Source organism: Mustela putorius, unplaced genomic scaffold, assembly GCF_011764305.1.
Source record: "Mustela putorius furo isolate JIRA1106 unplaced genomic scaffold, ASM1176430v1.1 tig00000281_pilon_pilon_pilon, whole genome shotgun sequence".
NCBI lineage: Eukaryota > Metazoa > Chordata > Mammalia > Carnivora > Mustelidae > Mustela > Mustela putorius.
In genome coordinates this window covers 31,151,667-31,174,224 of record NW_025421343.1, presented here as the reverse complement: position 1 = coordinate 31,174,224, position 22,558 = coordinate 31,151,667, and the positions used below count along the sequence as shown (strand labels likewise).

Sequence of the window (22,558 nt, the reverse complement as noted above, 5' to 3'; positions counted from 1 at the left end):
AGACCAAACTTTTGTTACAGTAAAGCCACTGAGATTTCTGGGTTATCTGCCTAGCTTAATCTCATAATCTTTGATTCCTCTTTCTGACAGTGTCTCTCCCTTGCTCCTTTCTTGCCTCCCTTCATTTGATCTCTTCCTTCCTTTCTTCTTCCCTTTATTATTTCATTGTCCTAACCAAAAATAAAAAATACAATGTTATATATTCCAATTCTTAATCTAAAACAAGGATCAGTTTGTTTTTTGAAAAAGAAATGAGTAAATTTTTTGAATTAAACATTTCCTATTTCTCTCTCTTAAAATTAAAGCCCTGAGGTGAATTAATAATCAGCTTTACCTTGTAAAAAAAAAAAAAAAAAAGTATGCTTTGAAAACCTTCTAATGTTACATCCATATACAGTATACTATTGTGGATAGACATTGACATACATATACAGTATACTATTGTGGATAGACTCTCTATTGATTTTCTTGTGGGTTAAAGTCTATCTGGAAAAATGGAAACAAACATAAAACTTTCCTAAACACCATGCAATAGCCATGCAGCTCAAAAACCAGATCTCCTCCTGGAGCCAACTCTGAACAGGAAATCACTTAGGTCATAACCAGTCACTTAGTTTTTCACTGGTAACTTTGTTATAAAGGCTACTGGAGCTGCAGCATCCAGAAGCCTGTTCAAGACTACAGGATGTTTGGAGTCATCACAAAAACTACACATTGCCATGCACAATCATTCACGACAAAGCATTTAGACCTGAGGTCACCCCCACAGCCCTGAAAGTTGTTTCGAGCAATAAAAGTCACTCTAGACATGAAGCAGCAGAGAATGCAAAAGCAGGAAAATGCAGTCGTAGCCTGGCTAATCATGCGTATTGAACTAAACACAACAGATATGTATTTCAAAAAAAAAAATTCAACAAGCTCTCATTTGAAGTAGGAACATGCTCTACTAGGTAAACATGATGTGGACTTTCAGACCATTCTACACCACCACAGATAGAGCTGCTGTGGGTTTTACACATAACTAATTCCGCAGAGATGAACTTGAGCAGGGAGCAGAGGAAAAGGTACGTAACAGTTATGTGAGGGAAAGAAGACCATGCAAAAGGAGTGAGAATTCCCAAGTTCACTTACTGCCTGCTTTTGCTCTTCCTCCTAGAGATGTTGAAGATGAAGAAAAGGAAGAGGAAAAAAGGAAAGAGATTAATGCCCATCACCACAAACATTTGGAAGAAACAACAGAAGAAACCAGCAGGCCAGGTCCCTGGGTTTAGAGGCCAAAGGCCCTGAGCGCCACCAGGGAACCATCAGCCGGACAGAGTGAACAGCACTCTACCCTACCCAGTTCATTCAGTGCTAGCTTCTAGCACTGGGAAACCATCTAATCCAACTTCCTCATTTACAGACCAAGAAGGCCTAGGGAGCCTGACTTGTCTGAGGTCACCCAGCTGTTTAGGGTAAACTGAAAGAAGTAACTCAGTGAGGCCTCCAAACTCCAACAATCAGTCCATGTCACCATCCCCCATATTCAAATGTGTTAGCTATATTTCTCTAGACCGTCAGTGCTCAAAGCAGCAGCCGCACCTGGAGACTTGTCAGAGATGCAAATTTGGGGTGCCAGCCAATACCCCCCGAATCCAAACTCTTGGGGTGGGTGGGGCACGGCAACGCATTTCAGAGCCTGTCAGCTGATTCTGACGCCTGTCAGATTGGGAGCCACGGGTCTAAAAACTTCCCCCAAACTAGCAATTTCACTTGACCACAGATTCTCTTATTTAGTCCCCTTCTCTCCGTTTGCTTTTGGGCTTCTTTGTAGGGTTTTTTTTCCCCCCCAAGGACGCACATGCTTCCCCATTCCTCCAATAAACTGGGAATTGCTTCAGGGCTCCAAGAGGCTTCTGGAAAAAGAACTCTTGACCTCAGTTTTTCACTAACTCAACACAGGTTCCTTTAGTACTTCTTAGAGGCATAAAGCACTGGAAACATGAAGCTAAGGTGTGGCCTCTCTTTCAGAGCTTTCCAGTGACGGTGGGCAGAGTGGGTACTCGTCAACTCTGAGCTATCCACATGCACCACTACAAAGAAGCCCAACAAAGATGAGATAAACACTTCCAAGTTTCTCTTTCCTCAGTCCTCGGCTCTTCAGCTACTCTGTCTTTTAACGGGTCTTTTTGCTGCTTCTTCCTGTGTTCATCATTGGTAACTGTGGTCAGGGAGCTTCTGCTCTTTGCCCCAGGTGCGCAAGTCTAAAAGCTGTTGCTATGGTTCTATTTAATTCGGAGCCATCCGTGCGGGCTGTCTTCGCTGAACATGTGTGTGGGAAGTCTTAGGGAAGGACGAGAGCTTCTGCTTCCACAGAGTCTGCAGATCTGGGGGCCATGGTGAGAATGACTTCAGAGGGTCCCAACCATTACAAAAAGGAAAGAGAAGGCAAAAAATTTGGAAAAAAACAATTTTGTTCCTGCAAGGGAGAGACAGGGACTAGGAATTAAACGGGCACCAAGAACTCTCTTAAGGAGACTCCAAGTCAGCACAAGACGATGTTCTTGGTAATCAGAGCCAGCTGCTAGCTGCCTGACCGTACTTATACTCACAGGATCCCAAGCAAAGAGGGGCCCTGAGCGTGAGCTGAGTTAGCCTTACAAAGTCAGCACCTTTTAGCTACTGTATCTGGTATGCTTGGCTCTGGTTAGAAGGGACAGGAATTCTGCAGTTGGGAGGCGATCTCCCTTCCTGGACAGGCTTCCCTGTGAGGCAGAACACTTTTCTTCCATTCACTAGGCAAGGCAGACAGCCATAGGAAGAGTTATTAAACAATGTAAAATGTGTTTTGATTCCTGGCACTCAGTGTTGACATGGACACTGAAATGCGGGGGAGGGATGAGGCAATGCTGACGGGCTGAAATTGCAGCTGCGGTCAGAAGACCAGGATGAAGGTTCTCAGAACTGTTTCTAAGACACCTCCTTATTTTCACTGTTTTTTATTTATTTATTTATTTTTTTCTGGTTTAGTATTGGAGGTAACACTGCTTTGGCTCAAGAGAATAAGGAAATTTCAGAAAGCAATGCTTCATGTTTGCACATCTGGTGACTCTGCTATGGACAGCTTGTCCAAAGACATGACACCATGAAAAGCTGCAGAAGCCATGTGCCAGGTTAGGATGGGAGGGGCGCACAGGGCAGCCTTTCCCGGAGTCAGAGGCCTCTGCTGTACCCTGGGATTAGAAGGGTGCAGGCTTTGATAAAGGGTTGCTTAGGATGGTGTTACAGTATCCCAACTCACTGGAAGTTATTCCGATAAAACCTTGAAGGCTCTGTCAACACAGTAACAGGTCAGATACAAGGTCCTGGAACTTTCTTGCTACCAGTCAGTAAACACTGACTGATGGCAACTGGCACAGCTGATTTAAAGGAAGTCATAACACCGTAACTAAAAAATGCCAATCTAGAAGAGCTTATGTCACCTAAAAACATGTAAGATTCTGCCACGTGGGGGATGTCTGGTTAGGTGGCCATAACCACTGCAATTATCTGTATGAAAATTTATATTTTAAACCTTGCTCGCAAATGAGGTTGAAATCCAAAACTATAGAATTCACCTGGTGACTATGTTTTAAAAGACGTATTGGAAAAATGGAAAATGAAGCAGAAGAATATTGGGAACATGATTTATAAAGTGAAACACCAATATGCAACTACTTCCAGATGAAATAAGTTTGAGACAGAGGTCACCTAAATACATTAATCAGGGGGAAAATGGAAGGAAAAGATATATGTTCTGACCATACCTGGGTGTCAGTCTATATTATGTCATTAAGAAAACAAAAAAGAGAAATTATTAAGAAGGTCCCTGATACTCCTTGGTGACTGGGACTAAATCTTACTCATCACCAAATACCTAGACATGATATTTAGGAACCAATATTTTCTTATTAAATACATGTATGATTACTTTTTACCCTGCCTTACTCCCCAAAATGATTTAAGATTAGTGTTGATGAATTAATAAACAATGATGACACTTCCTATGTATGCTTCCTTAAATTATCACTTTTCAGATAACCAGACAATGTACATTATATTTCCCTGACCAGTAGAAAGAACTTGCTGTGAAATGGAAATCACTGTGTGGTGTATCTTAATTTATGAGTACCCCACCATGTGGTTTTATTGTCCATTTGACTAAGTGCTTACAGCTGTTTTATGAGAGAATTAAATGCTAACACACTGAACATCAATGAAGGCAGGACAATCCTTTGAAATTAAAATTAGGATTCTAAAGTGTACTTTTACTATGGGTTGGTGAATATTTCTTTTTAATAGTAGGAAAACATCTTTGAAATTTTAATGGAAGTCAATGATTCCTACGGGTGACCTTATAGGGGTGCATATAATACACAAATTAGGATTGTGCTATCATCCTTTTAGGAAGCTGGACTCTAGAGGTATGAGATTTTCAAGTTCTAATCAATGGATAAAAAGACAACATTCCTGGTCTGTGTTACAAATTCTTCCTCCCACTCTGAATGGCCTCAGCCTATCAGGTGAGTAAATTTTAAGGCATTTAAGAAGCTGGCAGGGGATTCTGCAAAATGGGGCACGAGGATCCTGCTTATTTTACTGTAAGACAATAGCTAGAAATACAAAGAAACTCAGGGGTTGTGATCAGAGTTCCAGGCATCAGCTCATTCTGCTTAGCCCTTGAACACAGGCATCAGAAGTGAACTACAAGGTCAAGTGATATACATGGGGCTCTGAACCAGGAACTCTAAGAACCATGAGGACCACCCAGCTGATGAGAAAGCACACCACTGTACTTTGGGGAAATATATTCTGACCTCCTTTCAGTTTGCATAAATCTTTTGCCTTTCACAAAAATTACCGTAGGGTACCTTCCCATCTATGTTTGGGTAATGTCTAGAGCATTTTACTAAGAGGAGTTTGACCCAGGCAAGGGGTGGGTGGATCCCTTTATTTCCTGACAGGGGACTATCCCACATGACAGGGCTTTCAAAGCCCCACACGATTCCAGAGGTTACAAGAGCCAAATGCATTTAAATACATCTCTGCTGCCTTGAGCGGGAGACAAGACTGGAGTAGCTGGATACCTGACAGCTATTGGAGGGATGTGGGCCAGGTTTTACATGTAAAGTTTTCTTTAAACAAGACCCACCTAGACATGAAATATTTCTTAGGAGAAATTCTGTTAAAAGGGTTAATGTAGAAACATGTCCATGCAAAACCCAAATTCCCCGGGACCAAAGCTAGGGAAAGAAAAGAAAAAACAAAAAAACAAAAACAGAACAAAACAAAAAAAAACCCTCAGCTCGAGACTTAAAGCAGAGATTGTGTTGAGCAAGTCACGAGTCAGTTTAAAACACAGACACTACATTTACCCAAGCTGCTAATGCCACTAACTTCATCATGAAGGGACTCGTCTAGAATAGAGAAGTTGAAGAAAAGTCTCCAAGCTGATGTTCTCTGGAGCCACCACTCCTATTCTGGACCCTGTCACTTACTTCCGACTGGATGGTTATATTTGTCTCCATGTCTCCTGTAGCTTCTCCCTTCTCTGATCTGCTCTACACATTTTCCCAAAACATTATTTCCCAAACCTTCAATGACTCCCCTACCACAGGATTAAATCCACTCCCCTTGGCCTGGCTTTTGAGGTACTCCACACTGTGTGATTTCCACTCTGGCTTGCCAACGCTGTGTCACACCACAAAATGCAGTGGTTTACAGCACAGGCACAGAGACCTAAGGAATTAGCAGCAGGAACAAATGTGCTCTGGTATGGCTGCTCCGTATCTGGGTAAATATTTCTGTCAAATACCAGTAAAACTGTCTAGGTGAGGACATTTAAATGCCAAGCGTGCCTGCCTCTCTCTCTCTCGTGGGGTGCAGGGGCTGTAATACATGCTTCAACAAAAACAGTGAGATCTGAATCATCCCAGAGTTACTTAAGTCCCAGTATAAAAACCTAGAGCTGATATGCTATTTTGTTCCTCCTAATAAATTTATTCGTTAGGATGAGTCTGATTAGCTTGGTTTGCTGCTGTAATACTTACTAAAATAGGACACTTCATAATGGTTACGCATTTAGGTGGAATATCTGAAAACCTGTCTTAAGAGAAACTTGAAACCGCTGAAAAAGATTCATGTATATATAGTTAATATCCTGTTTACAAACCTTTATATTTGTTCATAAAAGCAACTGCTCAAGGACAGGACTCTAGTTCCAGTTGCTCATTTTTTACCATCAGGCTTCACACTAGTTTCGACGACTTTGTGGAGTCACGGCTAACTTTACCGGCGGCGGTATTTCAGCTTTAACTGAACCCGGTCCTGACAACCACAGGGGAGGCAGCGGCGGAGTCCGCGGTGAAGGGGAAGAGAGGCTGAGCGGAGGGTGGGGAGGCCGGGAGGCGGGGCATCGGGAGGCGGGGCGCCGGGAGGCGGGGCGCCGGGAGGCGGGGCACAGGGAGGCGTCTAGCGGCCCCGCTCGCTCACCTTCAGCAGCTTCATCAGCCCTTCCAGCTGAACCATCAGCTCGCGCCTGCTCTCCTGCAGTGCCGACATTCTCTGCTCCAGCTCGTCCTTCCTCTGCCTGTCCGAGGGGAAAAGCCCATCAGAAAGGGAACTCTGAAGATAACGGGACTTGCAAAGAAAGGTCCAAGCCAAGATGAAATGGCTTTTGACCTGATTCTGCAACTGACCAGGGTCTGAGACGCTGAGCAAGTCATTTAACCTCTGCTACGTCATGGTAGAAAGTGGTGATAATATTTGTTTTGCTTTCTTTCCTTTACTGGTGTGAGAATAGTATGTAAAAATGCTTCGGAAAACACACAATATTGATATAGCAATACAGAGAAAAAGTATTATTAATATTATTAATAAGGCTATTTTAAAAAATTCCTCAGGAAGTCAAATACCACATTTAGAAATAGTCCAAATTTATTTTATTTTTTTTATAAAGATTTTATTTATTTATTTGACAGAGAGAGATCACAAGTAGGCAGAGAGGCAGGCAGAGAGAGAGGAGGAAGCAGGCTCCCTGCTGAGCAGAGAGCCCGATGTGGGACTCGATCCCAGGACCTGGGATCATGACCTGAGCCGAAGGCAGCGGCTTAACCCACTGAGCCACCCAGGCGCCCAGAAATAGTCCAAATTTAAACTGATAGTGAGAAAGTGTATGAAAACTGCTCGGCACCAGACGCCAGCCTCAAGAGTGTGACTGACATCAGGGTAATTGTGTCTAAGAGAATTCACTTGTTCCTGAGGACAGATTTCATGTCGATTCTAGCTCAATATGTTCCCAAAACAAACTTAAGACTGTGGTCCATAAATGGTTCTCTTTCCTGATTTCTTCCAGTTGTCATGGTTAAAAACTTTGGTCCTCTTTAATACTTTTCTGCTTCTACCCTATTCTTCATCACCCAATACAGATGATTCGTTCCTAGAAATTTATGTGTTTTTCTCTTCCTACGTCTCTCACTTTATCCAGGCACACCTTACCTCACATATACAATGGTCTCCTATCTTGATTAATCCTGATACCATCATTATGGAGAAATGGAATAGAAATCAGGAGACTTGAGGGCCACCATTTACTAAATACTGCAACCTTCAACAAGCCACATGCCCTATAAGAGCCTCAATTTTCTCGTCACTTAAATGGGACTAATTATAAACAATGGCAGTATTTTGAGGATCAAAAAAGATATGAAAGTGTTCCATGACTCTATAGGGCTGCTCAAAGAAAAACTGTTCATTTCATCATCCTATGAAATAATCTCAGTAGTAGAATTTCTAGCATCTCTAACTCTTGCCTTGCACAATCTATGCCTCCGCTGTCCACTCTAGTAGCCACTAGCCACACGTGATTACTGAACACTTGAGATGGGGCTATTCTAAATTAGATGCACTGGATCTCAAAACCTTAGTGTGAAGAAAAAAAAAAGTAAAATATCTCATTAATATTTTTAATGTTTATTATTTTAATATATTTTTAACATTTAACATATTAATATTAATAATAAAATATAATTTATATCAATAATCTATTAATAATATATAAGATATATTATTGAGATAATATTGAGATAGTATTGAGACAATAATAAATTGAGAGTTAAATATTAATATTTAACATATTTTAATGTTGAAATGCTAATATTTTGGGTAAATCAGGTTAAGTAAAAGGTAGTGTTAAAATTAAGGGCACCTATTTCCTTTCAGTTTCTCATTGTGGTTGTTAGCAAAATTTTAATTACCTATGTGGCTCACATTATTTCTGTGTCAGAGCGCGCCGCTCCAGACCCTACCTACATCCCTATCCCTAGTGCCTCACCTCTACTCCCTTCCATGTCTGGATGTCTAGTTAATGGTTCCCTTTTACCTAAACCGATCCTATCACTTCAGACTCAGCCATTCCTCCCTTCTTCCAGATGTTATTCACTCCTTAGTGTCCAACCTACATGTCGCTTTTCCCAGGAAGCTGCTCCTGATGACTTCAGCAGGTATCAGATCCTGCTTAATTAATCACCACAGCAACTGGAGCTTCTCTGTGGCACTTAGTTTCTTTTACCTTGCGTTGCTGTCATTCCTATCATGATGCAAAATCCTTGAGGTCGGGGGAATGAGTCTTGGGGTGCACCGAGTGATTAAGAGACTATCACGCCTCCAGGATGTACCCAGTTAACATCCAGCAAAGTTAACCCAATCGCAGTTTGAAATCCTCTGAGGGCTTCCAATCACCCATCACATAAGGCTCTTTAGAATCTGGCCTTAATAATTCAACTAATTTTATCTCTATCACTGGCACTTTAAAGATTAATGCAAGGGATGCTTGAAACAAATTCTTAGCTCCAAGACTCCTTCCCTTGTCTGAAATGTATCATAGTTATTCGGGGGATCATGCTGAACCCCAAATCTACTTCTTCTTCTTTTTTTTTAATATTTTATTTGACAGACAGAGATCACAAGTAGGTGGAGAGGCAGGCAGAGAGAGAGGAGGAAGCAGGCTCCCTGCTGAGCAGAGAGCCCGATTCGGGGCTTGATCCCAGGACCCTGGGATCATGACCTGAGCTGAAGGCAGAGGCTTTAACCCACTGAGCCACCCCGGTGCTCCCCCCAAATCCACTTCTAACCTGAAATGTTTTCTCCCAGATTCCGTCCTCATTATCCTTACCTTTCATGGTCTAGCTCAACTTCCACCACGTCCATGGGTCTAACTGCTTCCAGCGTGTGTATGCGCATTTCCCTACTTATATTCTTTCTTAAGATTTTACTTTTTTATTTGAGAGAGAGAGGGAGATAATGAGCAGGGCAGGAGGAGAGGGAGAAGCAGACTCTCTGCTGAGCAGGGAGCCCAATGTAGGGCTCGATCCCCCGACTCTGAGATCATGACCTGAGCCGAAGGCAGATGCTTAACTGATTGAGCCACTCAGGAGTCCCCACCTACCTAGATTTCTTACAATATAGTTTCCATACTACTTACTAACTCTATATAGTATTAGTTAACTGACTAGAAAAGTATTTCACATTTCTCCCCCAAACTATAATATGAAATTTTTAAAAAAGATTTTATTTATTTATTTGACAGAGATCACAAGTAGGTAGAGAGGCAGGCAGAGAGAGAGGAGGAAGCAGGCTCCCCACTGAGCAGAGAGCCCTATGTGGGGCTCGATCACAGGACCTGATCATGGCCCAAGCCAAAGGCAGAGGCCCTAACCCACTGAGCCACGCCGGCACCCCTCCAAAACGATATTATAAATTTTTAGGATGGAATCGTTTTCTAGTCTTCATATTCCCTAAATTTCTAGTGCAGTTATAAATGCAATAAAAAGAAACTGACTCATTCAATTTTCTAGAAAGTCTTTCTTCCCTTTACTTTTAAGACTGGATGCAGGACTCTTTCCCTGTGCTTTGCAGAACCAAGTAATTATAATATGTGGTGAAAATGAATGAACTCCAGCTACAAGCAACAACATGGAAGGGTCCTGAACTGTAATACTAAGGGGGAAAGGTTCCACTATCTTCATATAATAACATTTCTCTAAAGCTCAAAAAAAAAAAAAAAATGTAAAACTAAACACTTTACTATGTGAGAATACACATCTATTTGATAATACTGTTTAAAAAGCAAAGGAATGATAAACCAGATTCTGGATAGAGGTGAGCTCTGTGGGGAAGGTGGAAGCCAGGAAATGGGGCCACTTATACATGTTTAACAATATATGAGTAGGATGCGGGTTCATGTGTGTTCATTTTATCATTATGCTTCATATGCTTTGTCATATATGCTATTGTAATGAGTGTACCATTAAAAATAATAATCCAAGAGGAAAGACAACCCTGGTGGTCAGGATTCATAAGCACTAATTCTAAGAACAAAATTCTCCATCTACTTTCATTCTAGGTAGGTATAGTACTAGCTGGGTATTGACAGCTGCTGGATTCGTATATATTAGTCAAAACCAGAAGGATGTTAGATACCTAGGAGTGAACCTTGCCCTTTCTATGTCTTGACAAACAAAAGTTCTTAATATAAATACAGATGAATTTACCAACAACTTTCATGGTTAGTTAAGCGCCTGCTTTCTGCTCAGGTCATGATCCCAGAGTTTGGGGATCAAGCCCCATATTGGGCTCCCTGCTCAGGGGGAGTCTGCTTTTCCTTTCCCTCTACTTTTGCCCCCGCATTCCAGTCATGCTCTAAGAAATAAGTAAAATCTTTAAAAAAAAAAAAAAAAAGGACATTCCCTACATTTTCTTCCCAAGTTTTAAAGTTTTGTCTTCACATTTAATCCATCTGGTGGTATCTTCTCTATAGGGTGAAGCGAAGAGCCAGCATGTTTTGTCTGTAGCATAACCAACTGATCCTGCACACTTCGGAAATAGTTCCTCTTTCTTCCGTGATAATGGAAGCTGCTTTTGAGATTAAATACTTCCTGATTTCTCAAGAGTTAGACCCTTCTTGGATTACGTTAAATTCTTGCTTCTTCCTGCCTACATGCCAAGACCCCCCCTAGATTTAGCCCTTTGCCTAACTAAATCTCTGATATTTTTAGACCCCTCTGGGTTAGTAAAGGACTTTTAGCAATCCCACTTCCAGCAACAGTTAAGACTGGAGTATAACCATTTTTGCTTTGCTAGACATAAAATACTTACTTGTGCCTGAGCTGTGGTGGGGAAATGGAAAGTTCTATCTTATGCTGGGAGTTTAGAGTTATGCTGGGCTTGAGTCAGCAGCATACCGTCTCACAGACTTCCTAGTGAGTGTAGCACCAACCTGCTAACATCCCAGGCATGCAACAGAGGACTGCACAGCAACCAAATCCTCAAGCCCAATTAAACATAGAAACTAAAATGAATTTTCAGAAAAATGGGAATCTCTGTGCCTCTAATGATTTTCACCTGCAGTTTTAATTCTTTATGACTTATTTATTGATGATATAAATCTAGACAGAAAGACAGTTATAGAAAAACAATATTCTCTATTCTTTAGGAAAAGAAATCATGGTTGGGAAGCTAAATGACTTAAGCCAAATGAAGAATTAAAAAAGGACAGCTATAAGCAGAATAAGTCAATCAAAGAAAGACAATTATTTATCAAATGATCTCACTTATAGGCGGGCTTTAAGAAACAAAACAGAGGATCATAGGGGAAGAGAGAGAAAAATACAACAAGATGAAACCAGAGAGGGAGACAAACCATAAGAGATTCTTAATCATAGGAAACAAACTGAGGGTTGCTGGAGAGGAGGGGGATGGGGGGAGGGGGTCACTGGGTGGTGGACATTAAGGAGGACACGCGATGTAATGCGCACTCGATATTATATAAGAATGATGAGTCACTGAACTCTGCCTCTGCTACTAATAATACATTATATGTTAACTTATAAACAAGGATAGCTGTGCAGAATCCCAGGTGATAGCACATTAAACATCAACTGTGGAATGTCAAATGTTAAAACCTCCACAGAAAGAACCCACTCTTTGGAAATTTAGAGGTCTGGTGAAGAGCAGGTCACTAACTTAGTGTCTAAGATGTCTCACTTATCAGAGAGTATACACACATCTTTCTAAGATTAATAGGAAATAAGACCCTGATAGCTTTGATTGGCTCATTTTCATGTTAACGCTCTTCTAGAAGATTTTTCCATTCCCTCCAAAATAGCAACTGAGTGGGGGCTGAAGCTGCTCTTTACCCCTAGTCAGACCCTGTGACCTTTAGTCCCCCAGCACTGAAACAGTTTCTATTTATGTTGAAGTGGGAAGATCCCACAGCCCTGGTGCAAGGGATTCCCATGTGGTTTTGTGTCTGAGGTAGCAAGCACCCTTCTCACTCAACATAGTTCTACTCTATGAGGCACCAGAAGAATATACTCGTAGGACAGAAGAGCACTAGTCCTGCCAAGACCCTCTTCTGTCTTCTGCAGACAGTGGTGCAGTATCCCTTCTTACCTCAGCAGCCGCAGCTCGGCCAGCAATGTGGGGTTCTGCTGTGCCTTCTCGGGGGTGGGCTGGGAAGCCTGCTCATGCTCCAGACGGAGACGCTGGATCTCTTGCAGGATCTCCCTAGAGAGGACAGATGAAAGAAATAGCTCTCTTTCCTGTCAGGACTTCTAACGCTAGTACAGTGGCCTCTACCAATCTTGTTCTGTTTCCAAATGACCCAGATGTGAAACAGCCACCTTCTGAACACTGCTGTATTTTGTATTTCCTCAATGAAACAATCCTTTGTGGTAGAGTCATATAAATACTCTTCTCAAGAACTTGAAAAATCTCCACAAAAAGAAAACAATCACTAGAATGGTCTGTTCGTTTCTAGGGAAAAGATAAAAGAACTCCCCGCAACCTCCTAATGTTGGTCCTATGCTAACTACCCCCCCTCATACTGTCCTACCCCACCTTGTACTCCCCAACCTCCATACCCCCCACCCCCACCCGTCTTTGTTTCTCTTCTTTCTCTTGAGCCACTGAGTGACAACAGCTGCCATTTCTATTTCCTATGCCTGTTATGTTACATCCAATCTCCTCCTGGTTTCTGCCTCTCAGGGCATACTGGTATACTGTCTGGTCTCCATGCCTGCCTGCCTGTCTGCCTTCCCCCCATTTATTTATTTTATTGCATTTATCTATTTGAGAGGGAGAGAGAGAAAAAAACAGGCAGGGGGAGCAGGAGGCCGAGGGAGAAGCAGTCTCCCCGCAGAGCAAGGAGCCTGATGCAGGGCTTGATCCCAGGACCCTGGGGTCATGACCTGAGCGGAAGGCAGACGTTTACCCAACTGAGCCACCCAGGCACCCTCCTCTGTGTCTTTAAATGGCTTTGTGGTGAGAGACCAGACAGTCACACACAACACAGTGGGCCCGGATAAGATGACGAGACAGAGTAAAAGGGGGTTGGAGTGGAAAAGGGAATCACGGGAGGGGAACTGGTGGTGGGAGAAGGCACTGGGGTAAAGAACCCACCTGAGGACCTGCGAGCAAGGCTGTGGGGCTATCAGAATGTATGGCATGCAGAGAACTACAAATTAGAGTAGGGGCATTCCCATGAGTGCGACTGGCCTATATTCACTGAGGCAGGATCTTCCTTTATAGTCAAAAGCCAGCTAATCCACAAGGAAAAGGAGAATCAGATACCCACGTGATGATCTTGGACTTCAGAAGCTGGCTCGACCTCTGCATTCTTACCTGTTTTTGTTTTCCAGTTCTGCAATAAGCTGTCTTTGTTGTTTGTTGGCATCGAAGTTAAAGCTCAAGTCAGTGGGAGGACGGGTCTACGGTGAAAAGAAAGGGTTTGTTTTTTTCTGTTGTTGTTGTTGTTTGTGTGTGTGTTGGGGGGGGGGGTCAACTATATCCTGAGTCCTAGACTACTGACTTTTTAAAACAGATTTTTGAGGTATAATTTACATACCCTAAAATCCACCCATTTTAAGTATACCATTCACAGAGTCTTAGTAAACTTAAACCGTTGTGCAACCAATCACCACAGTCCAGTTTTAGAACATTTTCCATCACCACAAAAAATTCCCTCCTGCTGGTTTGTCGTCAATTGCCACTCTCATCCCCAACCACAGGCAATCACTGATAACTTTCTGTCTATAGTTTTGCCTTTTCTAGAAGCTTCGTATATACGGACTCCAACAACATGTAGTCTTTGGTTTCTGGCTTTCATGAGACATGTTTCTGAGGTTTGTCACTGTTGCTCCATGAATCAGGAGCTCCTTCCCTTTTATTGCTGAAGAGTATTCCACTGTTTCTAGTTTTTGACTGTTACAAATGAAGTTGCTGTAAATTTTCATTTACAAGTCTTTGTGTTGATATATGGTTTTTTTTTTTTTCCTTTTGGGTAAATATCTAGGAGTGGAATTCCTGAGTTATATGCTATCTCTATACTTAATATTTTGAGGAACTATCCAACTATTTTCCAAAGGAGCTGTATCATTTTAGAATCCCACCAACAATGAGGGACACTTCTGATTTCTCCACACCATCAACACCTGTCACTGTCTTTTGTTTTCACCAGATTCTAGTGCATGTGAAATAATTTGTGGGGTGTTTTTGTTTTTCTTTTTAATTTAATTTATTTATTTGACAGACAGAGATCACAGAGAAGCAGCCAGAGAGAGGGGAGGAAGCAGGCTCCCTGCTAAGCAGAAAGCCCGATGTGGGGCTCGATCCCAGGACTCTGGAATCATGACCTGAGCCAAAGGCAGAGGCTTTAAGACACTGAGCCACCCAGGCACCCCGATTTGTGAGGTTTTTAAAAAAATATATTTATTGAGAGAGAGAGAGAGAGAGCATGTGCGTGCACACAAGCAGGGGGAGGGGCAGTGGGAGAGGGAGAAAGAGAATCCCAAGCAGACTCTGTGCTGTGAGTGCTAAGTCCAACACGGGGCTCAATCCCCTGGATTCTGAGATCATGACCTGAGCTGAAATCAAGAGTTGGACACCTAACCAACTGTGCCACTCAGGTGCCATGTTGTTGTTTTTTTAACTGAGATATAATTTGCATACCATAAAATCCATTAAAGTGTCCAATTCAGTGGTTTTTAGTATATTTACAAGATTGTGAGATCATTGCCACTATCTAACCACAGAACATTTTCATCACCTCCAAAAGAAATCTGTACCCATTAGCAGTCATCCCCCATTCCCCCTACATCCACACCCTGACAACTGCTAACCCATTTTATATGTCTGTGGATTTGCCTCTTCTGGATATTTCATATAAACAGATTCATACAATATGTGATCTTTTGTGTCTGGCTTCTTTCAGCAAAACGTTTTCAGAGTCCATCTGTTTTATTGCCTATATCAATACTTCGGGATTTTTGTGGTTGAACAATATTGTTACATGGACCTACCACATTTTGTTTATGCATACAAAGTTGATGGGCATTTGGGTTCTTCCCATTTCTTGGCTATTTTGAATAATGTTGTTATGAGTATTTGTGGACATGTTTTTGTATACAGATAGGTTCTCATTTCTCTTGGGTATGTCTAGGAGTAGAATTGCTGGATCATATAGTAACTGCCTTTTGAGGAACTGCCAAATTACTTTCCTAAGTGGCTGCACCATTTTCCATGCTCACCAGTGATGTATGAAGGTTCCATTTTTTCTATTTTCTTGTCAACACTATGATTGTACATCTTTTTGATCATAGTCATCCTGGTGGGTGTGAAGGGGTATCTCATTGTGAATTCAACTTGCATTTTCCCTATGACTAATCTGTGAAGCATGCTTTCATGTGCTTACTGGGCATTTGCATATGTTCTCTGGCAAAATCATCTGTGGTTTTGATTTGCGTATCCACGGACATTCCAGACCCTTGTTACCTCCTTTAAGAATATGGAAGCCAATCAACACAAACTAGGAGAAAGGATGCATAGGCAATAGTTCCCTTTTTTTTTCCATTAGCCAGAATGGAAGCTCAAAACGAAGGCTCTGCAATGGCTATGCTTCACACTCTGCACCTATGTGGTTCTAGCCAAAACATGACCTACCATGAAGCAGAAACCTTGTTTCCTGTCTAGAGCTTAAAGGTGCAATAAGTAATTCTTTTCATGTGGCATTTCCTAAATAAACGGGTAAAACAGCATAGCAAATGTGGGTGGGAAGCCTTTCTTTTTTTTTTTTTTAACCTATTTTTTTTTCTTAAAAGAAAAAAGAAAGGTGATGCTTCTTCCTTTAGAGTTGACCAACAGCCAATTGAGCAAATTTTCTATATTCTTTCCAGAGTTTTATGAGAGCCAGAGCTGAGCCTCAGAAAAATGGCTTGCCTGGGACTGAATCTGCTGTGAATAACAGATTTCCAATCCCTGAAAACTGGAGTGAAAACAAATGGCTCCTTATTAGTGTGGGATCAGGGAAAATTGCGGACGAGGAAATGGGCTCTAGCATGAATTGGCTTTGTGATGGCAAACAAACAAAAACCTCAGAGTATTTCATTGGAAATTTCTTTTTTTAAAAAGATTTAACTTACTTACTTAAATATTTAACTTACTTATTTGAGAGAGAAAGAGAGTGAGCACAAGCAGGGGGAGCAGCAGGCAGAGGGAGAGGGAGAGGTAGACTCCCCGCCAAACAGGGAGCCCCATGTGGGGCTCCATCCCAGGGCCCTGGGATCATGACCTGAGCTGAAGGCAGCCGCTTAACTGACTGAGCCACCCAGGTGCCCCTTCATTGGAAATTTCTAAAGATATTTTTCACTTTTGAGTTACTGCAAGGCTGAGGCTTCTTTCAAAGAGGAGGTTAATACAGGAATCAAGAGTTAATGTCAGCAGCAATTCCTAACCAGGCAAGATTCTTTGGCACCAAGACGTATTGTTACTCAAGTACTAAGAAGTGTGACCGGAAGATTTCTATCCCGAGGCACCAGTTCCACTGGTCTGACAACAGGGAGATCTCCCAGAGGTAGGGGTTGACAATGGCTTATTTCACCCAGTCAAATTTTAAACACAGAGAACCTTAAATAAAAAGAGAAACTTAGGATTTTATTTATTTACTATCTTAAACTCCAAAGTGCTTGTTTAAAAAAAAAAAAAAAGCCAGGGCTCTCTTTCTAAAATGCCTCTGAGATATTGAAGAGAAAAAGTCAGAAAGACAATTACTAGTTCATAAAGACACAGAACACTTCAACTACAAGAGGCCTAAGGATAATTTCTTTCAAAAATCAACTAGTTCATTCCTTTATTCAGCAAGTATTTCCTGAGCACCTATGATCAACTAGTTCATTGCTTTATTCAGCAAGTATTTCCTGAGCACCTATGGCATGCTAGATATTGTTCTAGGAAGTAGGATGCATGAGTGAGTAAGATACAGCTCACCCTCACGTAACTTACTTGGTGCTGGGAGAGGAAGATAAGGAACCAAAGGTGTAAGTACAGATCATTAGTAGTGATAAATCCAATGATGAAATATAGGCTAATGAAACAGAGTAAACTGAGACAGAATACTCTTTTTGAATGAGGTGATTAACAAAAAGGTTCTCAGAGATTCAGTTGGGTGGGGAAGCAAACCAGGTACTGGCCTGAAAGACAGGTGTGCTGGGCAGAGGCCAAGGCCTACAGCTGCTCCATGATGAACAGAGTGGCTTTGCTGAAAATGGTAACTGACTCTAGGAGAGGACCCTGGGCCCCGATCACCAAGGGACTTATAGCATTGGAGAGGAGTTTCTATTTCATTCTCAAAGTGGTATGAAGTCATTGTAGGATTTTGAATAAGGAAATATGGAATCAAGTCCAAATACTGAAGGTACATACTCTACCTTCAAGGAGATGGAGCTTAACTTTCAGTCCTTTAGTATAGGCTGTCCATAGCGAAAAGAAAGAAGGCTGTCCTCTTCTTTCCAAAGAGGACAGTGTGGAAAGTGGGGGAAGAGTAACTTTATGTTGGCAAAACCTGACAAATACTCCCTTGGCCAGGTGATCAAGGTCAACATCAACAGTGATAAATGATACAATGGAAGAAAAATGGTGCTTACCTCTTCCTCCTCAAAAGCTATAACTCAAATCTAATCATGAGAAAAACAACAGACTAATTCCATTTAAGGGACATTCTACAATGTATTTGACTGGTACTCCTCAAAGCTGTCAAGGTCATCAAAAACACGGGGAGTTAGAGAAACTGCCACAGTCCAGAGGAGCCTAACGGGTAGGACAACTAGATGTAATGTGCTATCCTGGATGGAGTCCTGCAATGGAAAAGGGACATTAGATAAAAACTAACAAAATCAGAACAAAGTATGGGCTTTGCTTAATAATAAGGCATCAACATTGCTGCATTAATTGCAACATGCATGCCATGCTGATAGAAGATGTTAACAAGAGAAACTGAGCATGGGTTATTTGGAAACTCTATAGTAGCTCCGTAATTTCTCTGTAAATCTAAAACTGTTCTTTAATAAAAAGTTTATAAAAAGTGAACAAACTCTGCTTTGGCTCCTATATAGAGAATTTACTGTAGTGAGAGAAAAATGGAAGTAGATAGGCTAGTGAGGAATCCTAGATTTTGCTATCTACTCACCATGCAAACCTTGAGTTATTTTATTTCCCTATACTTTTCTTAGCTGTAAAATGGGAATATTTACAGAAAGAGATGTGAAGAGGATCAGCTCCTCTGTTACAGAAGCATTCTCTCAGGTTTAGGTAAAATCACAGAGCTCCAACATCTTTAAGGAGATGGAGCTATATCTGAAAAATACAGGGTAAGAAACAGGACCCCTTTGGGCAAAACTGGGCAGATGTTACAAAACGAAGGAAAGCCAATGCAGGCAGCAAACTGGAATGTTGTGGTACAGATTTCTGAAATCTAAAAAATGGACTCGAGGCTTCCCATCTGTATGAACTTGGCAGGCTGAGTTCCAGGGATGTGCCTGATACCCATAGGCTTTCTCCCATCTCGCCTAGACCAACTGGAGGGCTGAGGATTACTAATCCCTCAATAACTCAATGTTTTTTAGGGTAGTGGGTGCCCAACTAGCTTTAAATCAGAAGACTGAAGTTTTGCTTTTCCTCCTTAAATAAAAATCCGTGGACTCTAAACACAGAGATTCTGATTTAGTAGGTTGGAAGCAAAGCCGAGGATCACTAGTTTTTAAATGCTTCAGACAGGATTATAGTATGTAGCCACGTTTGACAATTACTATTTTACAGGGGCTTTGATTCATTAAATGTGTGCAAAACACCACATGGATACTGCTGGTCTTTACTCGTAAGAAGCCATAAGGATATTTCTGGATATTTCTGGAATGGCGCATGCCTGGAGCCCGTGAAGCTAGAAAGGCTGGGCTGAGCCACCTGAAAAAAAAGCTTCTTGGAAACAAGAAGTGAGGTAGGATGACAACACCCTGTTTCCCCTTCCTTTCCCATTTCTTCCAAGTTTTTCATAGTGAATTTCACATTTTTCATAAAGAAAAAAAACCACCTTAAAAACAAAAAACAAAAACTCTCCTCAGATTACACCCAACGTTGGCTGATGTTGGTGACAAAATTTTAAGAATCTGCTGTTATTACTGTGATTCACCACACACTGTAATTTTGTTTTGTTTTTAAAAGGAATTTAGGTACTCCAGGAAAACAAATGAGCTTTCCTGGCTCATCTAAGCAACCTTGAATTTTTTTGTTCAAGGGTCAGGCTGAAGAGGTTTCAGTGGCCACACTGTCACCTGAGGGGACAGGCCAGCCAGCTCCACTACTGAGGAGCTCCATGGGGTGCAATGTTGGCTGCTAAAGTAATTTAATGTTCTCTCTCTTTTTTTTTTTTTTTTTTTTTTTTTTTGGTGAAAGAAGGTTTTTGAGAAAAAAAATCAATACAAAGCCTATGTGGCGGGCTATAAATAAATTCTTTCGAGCACTACACCCACTTTATGCAAAGCACTTGTATCAGCAAGAGATTAGCGGATTAGCAGTCTCCTGTTTAACAGAAATCTAGTCGAAAAGAACCCTTACTGAGAGGCCCAATATTTTACAAGATAACTACACTTTGGAAAACAAACTGAAGATGAAAGAGACCATATCAGTATTTCATCTTAAGATCATTCTAACAATGATCATTTTCACAGGAATTAGAGAACTGGCATCGGAAACTATCAGGTGTAAACAGATTTATCTTGTTTGCAGAGCGGAAAACTGTGACCTCCTTTTCAGGGTCAAGTGGCTTTGGAGCTTTTATTTACAATATTTTAAAAGCACAATGTATAGTTAGTAAGAATATATAAGGGCATTAAATAGCCTTCATTTTAAAAATTCAACCACAATGCTGTCTATCTCAACAAACTTAATTCTGTAGATTCTCATTTCTATAATGACTTGAACATTTGTGACTGAGGACACAGGTAAGGTGTAACTGATTAAATGGAACTTTTCTTTTTCCCTGACTCCCAACCCCGCTCCCCACCACCCAGCTCCATTCTGTTCTTTCCCACTAACCTTTAGAGTTGTAATGTTGGGAATCAGATGTGTGACCTAACAGTGGACTCTTAAGGAAAAGATTGTGAAGTTGAAACAAACCCAAAGGAATAAATTACTTTGGCGGGGGCGGGGGGGGGCAGGGAGAAACAAAGCAAGGCTCTCCACTGGAAGCTTGCATTACTCTATTTCTCTACGAAGAAGTAAAGATAAATTAGTACACATTTCTCAAAGTAATATACTGCGTTTGCGGAAGATGGTCCCGACACATCCGGTGCCCGATTTCACTCCAAGGATTCACTCTGGGCTCTGGCCACACAAGCCGTCTTGTAGACGCTGAAACCTCGGAGCTCAGGGCCTTTACAGAAGTGGAAACAGCCCCCCAGCACACACTGGGTGTTCCTGACCTGCTTCATGCTCACATACCCTGCTGTTTCAGCCTCAGATCCTTCCTCCTTTTGTCTTCCTCTTTTCTTCCAGATTTAATGCTCCTCCTGAACTACAGCCTTCTGTAGCTGAGTCTCCACAGTCCACAGAACAGAACCCCAGTCCCAGCTGCACCACTTACAACCTGTCACCTGGAGTAGCTTCCTTACCTTTTTGAAGATTCGTTTTCTCATGAGATTGTTTTGATGAATAAATGAGCTCATACATGCACTTAGAATAATGACTGGTGCCGAGTAAAAAGTCAATAAAAGTTAGCCATCAGTATTATTCTTTTAGCATGAATCTCACCTGGGACCTTCCTCCATCCTGGCCAGAAAAAGTCTTTCTCCTTTTCCTTGGACAGGTTGTTACTTTGTTTTTATTTGTATTTTTTTTTAAGATTATTTATTTATTTATAGGGAGAGAGGGAGAGAGACAAGCAGTGGGAGGGAGAAACAGGCTTCCTGCAGAGTAGGGCGCCTGATGCGAGCTTCAACCCCAGGACCCTGGGATCATGACCTGAGCCAAAGGTAGATGATTAATGATTGAGCCACCCAGATGCCCCATTACTTCATTTTTAAAGGAATTTAGGCACTCCAGGAAAACAAATGAGCAATATTCAACTTTTTCATACAGAAAATTCTTAAAGTTTCAACATAAACATTAACAGGACTGGATATAATTGGATGCATCATTTATTTTTAAATTAAAGTTGTTTGTTGTTGTTTGTTGTTTATGAAAAATTGTTATATTGTTCTTGGTGTTGAGAAATCTAATTATCAATTCTTTGCAGGTATCTATCCTCTCTGGTTGCTTTTTGAGTATCTTGTCTTGTATTCCGCAGTTTCACTAGCACACACATGGGTGTGAACTTTCATTTATCCAGTTTGGGACTCACTGTGGTTTCCATCTGAGGATTCATGTCATGAGTCAATTCTGGAAATTCTTCAGCCATTAATTCCTCAAATATTGTCTCACCTAGTAGAAAATAAATTTACTTTCCTTTGGTGGTGGTGGTGGTGGGGCAGATGGATTCCAATGGGATGACTGTTGGTTCTCTATCTTCCATGCCTAAAAAACTTGTTTCAAATCTTCCACCTTTTTATGTTGCATTTGGGAAACTTTTCTATTTTTATTTTTATTTTTATTTTATTTTTATTTATTTGACAGAGAGAAGTAAGACAGATCAACCATAAGCAGGGGGAGCAATAGAGGGAGAGGGAGAAGCAGGTTCCCCACTGAACAGGGAGCCCAACATGGGGCTCAATTACAGGACCCTGGGATCATGACCTGAGCTGAAACCAAGAGTCTGATGCTTAACTGGCTGAGACACCCAGCCACCCCTATTTGGGGAACTTTCTTACATGTATTTTCCAGCAGACTAACTCTGTGCAGCTACGTCTGACCTAACATTTAACCTATCCACTGAGTTTTAAATTTCAACAACTTTTGTTTTCAAAATATTTATGTTCTCTTTGGTTTATCTCCAGTCTTTTTAGACAGTCTTTTCTTTTATCGTGTTTTTAATTCCTTCTTTCAGGTCTAAGAAATTTTAAACATAGTTGTTCTATAGCCAAGGATTCTAGTATCTAGTCACTGTGGGTCTAATTTTACAGAGATGCTCAGGAGTTCAGGTTTAGTTGAACTCTTTCTGTGGGAATACTGCTTGGCCTCAATTAAGAATCTTAACCTCAGGAGAGGATTTCTATTTTGC

At 41.4% G+C, this 22,558-nt stretch overlaps 1 protein-coding gene across 11 annotated transcripts in view; it reads right to left on the bottom strand.

Moving 5' to 3' along the window:
• DTNB (dystrobrevin beta) overlaps window positions 1-22,558 on the bottom strand; it is a 235,954-nt gene that overhangs the window by 30,707 nt on the left and 182,689 nt on the right. For 8 of the 11 annotated variants that reach the window (XM_013052982.2, XM_045079298.1, XM_013052985.2 and 5 more), the window contains 4 exons: window positions 13,699-13,784; window positions 12,469-12,582; window positions 6,511-6,607; window positions 1,132-1,152 (listed from right to left, as the gene is read on the bottom strand). In XM_013052982.2, the coding sequence (XP_012908436.1) occupies window positions 1,132-1,152; window positions 6,511-6,607; window positions 12,469-12,582; window positions 13,699-13,784 (318 nt within the window). The remainder of the gene's footprint in view (window positions 1-1,131; window positions 1,153-6,510; window positions 6,608-12,468; window positions 12,583-13,698; window positions 13,785-22,558) is intronic. The other 3 variants (XM_013052983.2, XM_045079299.1, XM_004745945.3) reach the window with 1 other exon arrangement.